At 38.0% G+C, this 9,706-nt stretch overlaps 1 protein-coding gene and 1 pseudogene across 1 annotated transcript; both read right to left on the minus strand.

Moving 5' to 3' along the window:
- Nucleotides 1–1,251: 1,251 nt before the first annotated feature.
- LOC102874530 (heat shock cognate 71 kDa protein-like) lies at nucleotides 1,252–2,393 on the minus strand. The gene is made up of 2 exons (XM_006898174.1): nucleotides 2,390–2,393; nucleotides 1,252–1,838 (listed from the first exon to the last, which is right to left on the minus strand). Exons 1-2 carry the CDS (start codon nucleotides 2,391–2,393, stop codon nucleotides 1,252–1,254), a joined length of 591 nt encoding a protein of 196 aa, XP_006898236.1.
- A 4,130-nt stretch (nucleotides 2,394–6,523) lies between these two features.
- The window catches only part of LOC102874929, a 49,211-nt pseudogene continuing 46,028 nt past the window's right edge, over nucleotides 6,524–9,706 (minus strand).

The raw sequence follows: 9,706 nt of genomic DNA on the forward strand, positions 1-9,706 counted from the left end.
GTCCACTTTACTGTGAAACTCTTATTCTGAAAGTCCATTCTTGTCCTGTGCAGTGGAAAAGCTCACCTTTCCTAGTCATTGAAGTATTTTCTGGTTTGCAATGTGATCATCTAGGAAGTTCACCCAGCTGAGGCACTTCTTTTCCAAAGAAGGAGGGGGCAGCTCCCAGCATCTAAAGACACCCTTTCTGTTTCTGTGTGGCCTGACAGTAATCTCACCTGGCTACACCTTACTGTTAGGCCCATAAATTGCAGCCTGAAAGACCACTTTCTCACATATGCAAACAGCAAGAGTGCTTTATGTTACAGAACAAACTCCAGTATGCAGGGGTCTACCATTCAATAGAAGTGGTGACCCTAGGGAAAGGGCACACAGGCCTTTTTATGTCTTGAAATGGGGCTGTTTGACCAGGGTGAGGCAGTTGAGAACATGATTGGTGGATGAAGGGAACTGTTACATGGGTCTGTTTGTGATTGGCTCATGCCTTGGAGGCCAACAACCCACATTCTCATGTCATGTATGCATTTTCTTGTGTCACATTATTTTTACACAATTTATTGTTTGATTGTGACACAATGAAAGATCAACGTATTGCAAGTGAACACAAAGGGATGCTTATTGGAAAGTAGGCAAGTAATAATAGCCAGAGTATCTCCCAGAGTATCCAGAGTATTTTGCAGTTTAAAACTAGTCTTTCCCCATCTCATGAATAAATTTATTACAATTGATGTAATAAAAAAATTTCAAAACATTTGTTTCTTTTCAAACTCATTATTTGCAGGTATTATAAATCAAAGCAAATAAAATTCACTCTCCTCAAGCCTTATACAACTTACTACACACTTTCAAATTTAGCTTTTACTATCTTTCATATTCTGGCATAAGCAGACATTCTACTTTAAAGCAAAATTACTCTCATTATCCCTCTTAAACAAAAACCACACAAGACTTATTACCAGTTATTTTGCTTTCCCTCTTGAATCTCAGACTATGCTAAAACTTTCAACTTTTTTTTAATGGTGCCAATTTTAAATACATCTTTATTTGAGACATTGCATTTTGCACTTACAATACAGTGATAATAAAGTGCAATGTTAATTCCTTTCCCTCTACACATTCCATATTCAAGTATTGAGAATGCACAGAAATTTAGCCTAGCAGTTTAGACTTTTCAACTGCAGTGTGCTACAAATTTGGGTCCTTCAAAATTTAACTGTGGGACAATGAATGCTATAAATTATGCAGATTGCTTTAATCAACCTCTTCAATGGTGGGTCCAGAAGAGGCACCACCAGATGGAGGAGCTCCACCACCAGGGAAGCCACCAGGCATGCCTCCGGGGATGCCTCCAGCACTCTGGTACAGCTTGGTGATGATGGAGTTGCAGACCTTCTCTAGTTCCTTCTGCTGATGCTCAAATTCCTCCTTTTCTGCAGTCTGATTCTTACCAAGCCAGTTGACAATTTCATTGCACTTGTCAAGGATCTTCTGCTTGTCCTCGTCATTGATCTTGCCTTGAAGCTTTTCATCTTCAACTGTTGCTTTCATATTAAATGCATAAGACTCAAGGGAATTCTTAGAAGACACCTTACCTCTTTTCTTCTCATCTTCAGCTTTGTACTTCTCAGCCTCCTGGACCATTCGTTCAATGTCTTCCTTACTCAAGCGGCCCTTATCATTGGTGATGGTAATCTTGATTTCTTTCCCAGTGCTCTTGTCAACAGCAGAAACATTAAGGATACCATTGGCATCAATATCAAATGTGACTTCAATCTGAGGAACACCACGAGGTGCAGGTGGTATCCCAGTGAGCTCAAACTTGCCAAGCAGGTTGTTATCTCAACTTTTATTCTCAAGGTAGTTTTTGTTCTGTAGTCTATATATATTAAGTTATTACGTGTATGTTCACTACCCCAAAATACTACATTTTAATGACTGCAATATTCTTAATTGGCTCAAAAGCAGCAAGGCTTGGTGTCACTTGGTAAAGTTAATGTGAATGAAACATATAGATACACATATGCCAACACTTTAAAAATCATGGAATAACAATGCTTTTCAAAGATAGACAATTGGAAAAGACATTAAAGTAAAGAAATAAAAGTAAATACTAAAAGTTACTTTATGGTGAGCTAAGAGAACCTGCACAGGTTGGCAGGTTTTACAGAAATATAGATGGGAGCCAAAGTAAAAGAAAGCTTAGATGGGGTTTCTGACCATCTTTGAGTCCATTTGCAGAAATTGCCAAGATATTGAAGGGTATTAAAGTCAAATTCCAGTTTTCAGGCTATCAAGAATTGTTATCTAGCTGGTATTGTGACAATGCTCGGTTACAGTAAAAGACTAGTCTCTTGGGGCAGAAGTTCTCAGCCAGGCACCCAAGGGCTACCCATGGTGTTCAGGTCCATGGGTGAGGGCAGCTGAGATTTCAGAGCTTCCTCTGAAAGCCAGAAACCTCAGATTCTGGGATAGGCTAAAAGATGGTGTGGGCCTCCACTACCACAATCAATAGCCTGGAAGAAGCATCCAGTGATTGGGTATGCTCCTGATGCAGGCCTGTGATTTTTGGGTATGTGCAGACACAGTCCAGTATGGACAGACCTGAATTCCAAGGGAGTCCAAAATGTGTAGAAGGTCAAAATGCCTGGGAAGCTAAAACACCTGGGAAGTTTTATTAACAACTTCAGGAAAGGGGAGAGGAGAATACAGAAATCACAAGAACAAAAGGGGGAGAGATTCCTTGATGGGAGGAGGCACCAGATAGTCCCAGCAGATCATCTCCCAGAAAAGAGGCAGCAGTGGACAGAAGGAATGAGGAGTTCAGGGAAAGTGGACACTACCGGTGACTGGACATAAACACAAAATGGATGGAAATAGACAACAGAGGGTCTATCCCCTCAGCCCATGACCCCTCTGGCTGTGCCCTTCATGGGGTAAAATTGTGTCTTAGCAATAGGTGTGCCTGTATCAAGTCCAGGCCCAGCTGGGGTCCCTAGAACATTCCCCAAATTGTCACTAAGCCCTATGACAACACCACGGAACCATGGGTGGGGACCCAATTCATCTCCATGGCGTCAGAGTAGTGTCAGCCATGGAACCTTTTCACAAGCACTCAAAGCATTTGGTCAGCAGACATACATACAAAATGGGAGAAGAGGAGAGAAATGGGACCATTTCTGTTTGATGTCTTGTCACTGTCTGTGCTGGTAGGTTCAAGAGAGAGAAAGTGAGGGGTGCCACATTTGCCCCAAAAGAGAGTGGTGGTACAACACACTTCAACTCATCTCCCTGGTTTTTTGCACCAGAATGTTAAGTCTTCACACTGGACCTAAGGCCAAGGACTCAAGGAAGGGAGCAGAGAAAGAGAGCAAGCTAAAGAAGCTTTATGAAGGGAGCTTCTGGGTGGGATTCCTTGGTCTGGAGAGAAAGAGACAGATCAGAGGAAAACTGCATGATCATTCTATTTTTTACCTCATTTCTGTCACCAAGCCCATACTTGATGTCAGTTTGAGGACTGAGGTGCCTCTGACTTAGGTCATGAAATTTCAATCATTTGTTATACATCAGAGAGCCAGACAATAGATAAGGATGATGGAAGAATTGATATCTTTGAGCTGTGGTGTTGAAGAAGAGTAATATACCATTGACTGCCAAAAGAACAAAAAAATATGTCTTGGAGAAGGTGCAGCCAGAGTGCTTCTTGGAGGCAAAAATAAAAAAGCGTCTTCTCACATACTTTGGGCATGTTGTAGAAGAAATTATTTGCCCAGAGATGGACATCATGCTTGGTATGTGGAAGAATGACAAAGGAAAGAAAGACCCTCAACCAGGTGAATCAACATAGGTACTGTCAAAATGCGTTTGAATCTCTCAGAGATTGTGAAGTTGGCACAGGATAGGACAAGGTTCATATCTGTTGTTCATAGAATCACTATGATTTGTACATGACTTGACTTCACCTAACAACAACATCTAGAGATTTGGAGCATTTCTTCATTTGTTTCTTTGACCTCTGGTAGAGTTTTTTCCTATCAACTGCCCATTTTGTAATTGGGCTGTTAGTCTTTTCCTTGTTGAGATGCTAGAGTGTTCTATAAATTTCAGATATGAGTCCCTTGTCAGGTATGCCAGTTCTGAATATTTTTCCCAGGGTGTGTATTTACATTATCACTACTTTAAACCATCAGAATTGAATTTGGAGAAAAGGGTAAAATATGTCACAGCAAGAGGATAAATTTAATAAAGGTGTTATTAAACATTTTTTGCCTTTTCATTTTATAATCATTCTTTAAATTAAGTTTCCCAACTAGTGAAACCTTTAGTGTGCTATATCTTATAACAAGAAAGAGACTAAGAAAGGGAATGCTGAGTGTACAAATTTGTGCAACATTTTCACAAGAATCATACTCCCCTCATTTCTACTCTTTGTATCCATATAAAATAGGAACGCAGAATCACTACCGTTTGTCCTTCTAATGAGGAACTGAACAACTCCAGGGACAAACAAACTTCCCAATTACTGCTGACATTTTGCCCATGAAAATCTCCAGGGATGATAATCTATTTATATCTTTCCAATAATGTAAGTCTGACCCAAGAGAAAAATAACATCTAATTCTAAATCTGCTCCATCAATGAAGAAAGGTCCCTCAATTATGGGCACAATGTGTATTGAATTTGCCATAATGAAGTCAGTAGAGATAGGCTTATAAGAAAGCAACTGAAATAAGCAGCAATCAATTAGGTAAGAAGGTACTGGGAAGACAGGTAAGAGCATTAACACCTTTAACAAAAGCTTGATTCCCATGGATGCAAGCACATAGATTTATATTTGGTGAGCAGATATTCTATACCTCTTTGCTTCTATCCAAGTAGATAGAGAAGAGAAAGTATGTTTCCCAACTAGAAACAGAAAGTAAGAAGTTGAAAAGGAATTAAATAAGACTGGCAAAGAGTAGATAGATAGATAGATAGATAGATAATGAAAACGGCATTGGACAGATGAGGAGAAAAACTGTCTGAAAGGAATATATGATTAGGCATTATATATATGATAATGACCTGGAACAACAGGTGCATTGCAAAATAGACTATGGGAGGGGGAAGGATAGGGGAGAGTAGGAAATGTGCAACAATTAATGAATAAAAAAATTGGAAAAATAAGTCTGACAGAAATAGGATCAAGTGATTGAAGATCCTGGGAAACCTGACTGTGAAGTCAGGATCAAAAGCCACTTTCCCCATCTTATTCTTACTCAAAAGTCTCTTTTGTCACACATGTTGTTGTTGTTATGTGCCGTCAAGCTCAGATAATCTTCTGCTTATAGATTGAAAAGGTATAGAGATAGACCACATCCCTGGTGTACACCTTGAATCATGCAGTGTTTCCTTGCTCTGTTCTGACAACTGTCTACTGGTCCAAGTAAAGGTTTCACACACACACGATTAAGTGTTCTGGGATGCCAGTTCTTCTCAGAGTTAGCCACAGTTTGTTGTGATCTACACAGTCAAATGTTGGCATAGTCAATGAAACACAGATAGACATTCCTTTGGTTCATTCTGCTTTCAGCAAAGATCCATCTAACATTAACTATAATATCCCTAGTACCACATCACAAATAGTCACTAGTATATTCTGCCCACAGTTACCTTTCTGCCAATTGCTTTGCTATGCTTATCTCTTGTGGTCTATAGCTAAAACAGAGAGGTGTCTGAAAGTTTACTTGGATGCCACTCCCAGACCTACAAAGAGTCTTTAACTTAAGCTGAGGGATAGGAACTAAGTGGCTTCAATTTTAAGGTCCAAGGACATAAACATCTCAGAAGCAGTTGAATATTAACAAGACTCGCCAGAAATCAGTCCATGGAAATAAGCATCAGTTTATCTAAACTATATGAATGCAAAACTCTCTCTCCAAAAAGAAGCTGCTTGGGAAGATGAATTAAAATCTAGAGGATACATTATGAATGTCCAGTAAGAATTAAAGTCGTGTGAATGACCATCACATAGCTGATTTCCTGGTAATTCTTGTTTAGGACCAAACCATAAAATTATAATAGAACCCCCTGTAATTAATGGAGCGAATGCTGAGAGTTAATTTCATGAAGACTTTATTTCAAGATCCTTAAAGCTTGTTGGTCTCAGTATTTGGTCTTGGTAGCAATTTGAAAACAAATAAAGAGAAAACTCTGTTAAATATTCTATCATCTACTTGTCATCTTTTCTTGTTTTCAGTTTGGAAAACTACTTGCCATCAAAATAAGAATATTTATAAGTGTTGATCATAGAATAATGTTACCTTGGTGATATATCTCATTACTCTCTCCTCATCAACTTTCCCCGGCCCTCCATTGAAGAACTTCTATTTATACAGGCATTAGGGAAAATGGGCAAAATTCCCAGCTTCTGGTGTCTAACAACCCTTTAGTTGATTCTAACACCTGGGTCTGAAGGGATGGTGACATCTTTCATAGGCAGAGACTAGCTCTCCATGAAAGTTCTAGTAGGTCCTCACCTCCTGTCTTATGATGGGCTGGTGGAATACTACTTCTTCAGATGCTGTGGCAGAGATTGAAAACTCTCTCAGGCTTGATATTTGAAAAAAGAGGCAGTGCATTTGTTGAATAGGCATTGCAGAAACTCCCCCTGCAATTCTCAAATACATTCTTTTTTATTTTTTAATTATTATTAATTTTAATGAAAGTTTACAGAGACTGAAGATTTCCATTCATTCATTGCTGCACTTTTCTCCCTGTCCACCTCTCCCTCCCCCAATTCTCTCTTCTCTTTGAAAAGGAAAAGAAAAATTCTTTTATTGTTATACAGCCCCTCCCTCCAAGTTCACTCCACTATGCAGCCTTCATTCTGGACTTGTGTCATGATAATAATATCTAATCACATATTCCTTTTAAACAGTTTTCTCCATCATCTGTTTCAATGCAGTGTACATTATTTTCTCAGTCTCCCGCCAACCCTGATATCAGTCCTGTTTTACACCAGTGGCACTATGCAGTATTTGTCCTTTTCTGATGGAGATATTCCACTTAGCATAATCAGGGTCACCCATTTTGAATAATATTTCATGAGTTCCTTGTTTTTCCAGTGCAGCATGGTATTCCATTGTGTGAATATACCACAGCTTCTCTATCCATTCATTTGTTGATGGGTACTTAGGTTGTTTCCAACTCCTTGCTATTGTGAACAAAGCCGCAATAAACATGGGTGTGCATATATCTGCTTGGGTAGCAGTTTTCCCAGTAATGGAAATGCTGGGTCAAATGGTATTTCTATTTACAACTTTTTGAGAAAGCGCCACACCACATTCCATAGTGGTTGCATCATTTTACACTTCCACCAACAGTGAGTAAGGGTTCCAATTTCGTCAAAACCTCACCAGCATTTGTTGCTTGCTGTTCTGTTAAATTTTGCTATTCTGACTAGGGTGAGATAACATTTCATAGTTGTTTTGATTTGCATCTCTCTTAGAGCTAGGGATTTTGAACATTTCTTCCTGTGTTTGTTGGCCATCTGAATTTCTTCTTTGGTGAAGTGTCTATTCATATCCTGTGCCCATTTATAAACTGGATTGTTTATCTTGTTGTGGTGCTCAAGTATTTTATAAATTCTATATATAAGTCCTTTATCTGACATGTCATTACCAAATACTTTTCCCCAGTTTGTAGCTTCCCTTTTTACCCTCTTGGAGAAATTTTTTTTGGATGTGCATAGGGATTTGATTCTTAGAAGGTCCCACTCATCTATTTTATCTTTCCTGGTTGTAGATTTTTCAGGATACTTTGAAGACTGTTTATGTTGTGAATTAGGACTTCTAGAGTTCTTCCAAGCTTTTCTTTAATGAAGTTTACAGTCCTTGGTTTTAATCCTAGTTCCATGATCCACCTAGAGTTGGTTTTTGTATATGGAGTTAGGTGTGGATCTTGCTTGAGTCTTATGCAGATAGTTTCCCAATTTTGCCAGCACCATTTGTTAAAAAGGCTGTTGTTTCCCAACTTAACTGATTTCATCTCCTTGTCAAAAAATCAGTTGACCATATGTAGATGGGTTGATTTCTGGGTTCTCAATTCTATTCCATTGATCTATGTGTCTGTCTTTGTACCAGTACCATACTGTCTGAACCACCATAGCAGTGTAGTAGGATTTGAAATCAGGGAGTGAGATGCCTCCTACCTTTTCTCTATTTTTTAGAGAGAGCTTTGCTTATTCGGGGTTTCTTTCCATTCCAAATGAAACAGAAGATTACATTTTCTATCTTGTTGAAGAATGGGATTGGTTATTTGTATTGGGTTGCATTGAACGTGTAAATTGCCTTTGGTAGTATTGCCATTTTCACAATATTGAGTCTTCCTATCCATGAGCAAGGGATATTCTTCCACTTCTCCAGGTCTCTTTTTGTTTCTTGTAGTAATGTTTTGTAATTTTCTTTGAAGAGATCCTTTGTACTTCTGGTTAGATTTACTCCCAAGTATTTAATCTTGTCACTAGCTGTTGTGAAATGTATTGTTTTTCTTAGTTCCATCTCTGTATTCTCTTTGTCACTGTATAGAACTCCAACTGATTTTTGTATGTTGATCTTGTATCCTGCAACTTTGCTGAATTGGTCAATTATGTCCAATAGTTTTCTTGCAGAATCTTTAGGGTTTTCTAGGTATACCATAGTATCATCTGCAAAGAGAGATAATTTTAGGTCCTCTTTGCCAATTTGGATACCTCTTAATTCCTTTTCTTGTTTTATTTCTATTGCTAAGACTTTCAATATAATATTGAATAAGAGAGATGATAGTGGACATCCTTGCCTAGTTCCTTTCTTAAAGGGAATGCCTTTAACTTCTCTCCATTGAGAACAATGTTGGCTTTCAGTTTTTCATAAATACTTTTTACTATATTGAAGAAATTCCCCTCTAACCCTATTTTGTTGAGTGTTTTAATCAGAAGACGGTGTTGGATTTTGTCAAAAGTCTTATTTGCATCAATTGATAGGATCATGTGGTTGTTGTTCTTTGCTTTTTTAATGTGATGAATTACATTAATTGTTTTCCTTATGTTGAACCATCCTTGCATACCTGTTGTGACTCCTATGTGGTCGTGTTGAATTATTTCTTTGATGTATTGTTGAATTCTATTGGCCAGTATTTTATTCAGGATTTTTGCATCTATGTTCATGAGATATATTGGCCTATAGTTTTTATTTTGGTGGTGTCCTTTCCTGGCTTTGGTATCAAGGATATGCTTGCATCATAGAATGAATCTGGGAGAATTCCATCTTTTTCTATTTTCTGAAATGGTTTATGTAGAATTAGTGACAATTCTTCTCTGAATGATAAAATTCACTTGTAAAACCATCTGTCCAGGGCTTTTTTTTTGTTGTTGCAAGTTGTTGTATTACCTTTTCAATTTCTTCTTTATTAATGTGTCTGTTCAGATGTTCAGTTTTGGTTTGTGTCAGTTTAGGTAGGTTATGAATTTCTAAGTATGTGTCCATTTCCTCTAGGTTTTCATATTTGTTTGAATATAGTTTTTCATAATACTCTAATGTTAGCTTTTTTATTTTAGTTGGTTCTGTTGATTCATCTCTTTTTTGGATTATTTGTGTTTTCTCCTTTTCTTTCCTGAAAAGAAGGTTTGTCGATTTTATTGACCTTTCAAAGAACCAACTCCTAGTTTTGTTGATAGTTTCAATTGTTTTCC

This window comes from Elephantulus edwardii, unplaced genomic scaffold (assembly GCF_000299155.1).
Source record: "Elephantulus edwardii isolate Elephantulus edwardi_28Jun2011 unplaced genomic scaffold, EleEdw1.0 scaffold00221, whole genome shotgun sequence".
In the NCBI taxonomy this organism is placed as follows: Eukaryota; Metazoa; Chordata; class Mammalia; order Macroscelidea; family Macroscelididae; genus Elephantulus; species Elephantulus edwardii.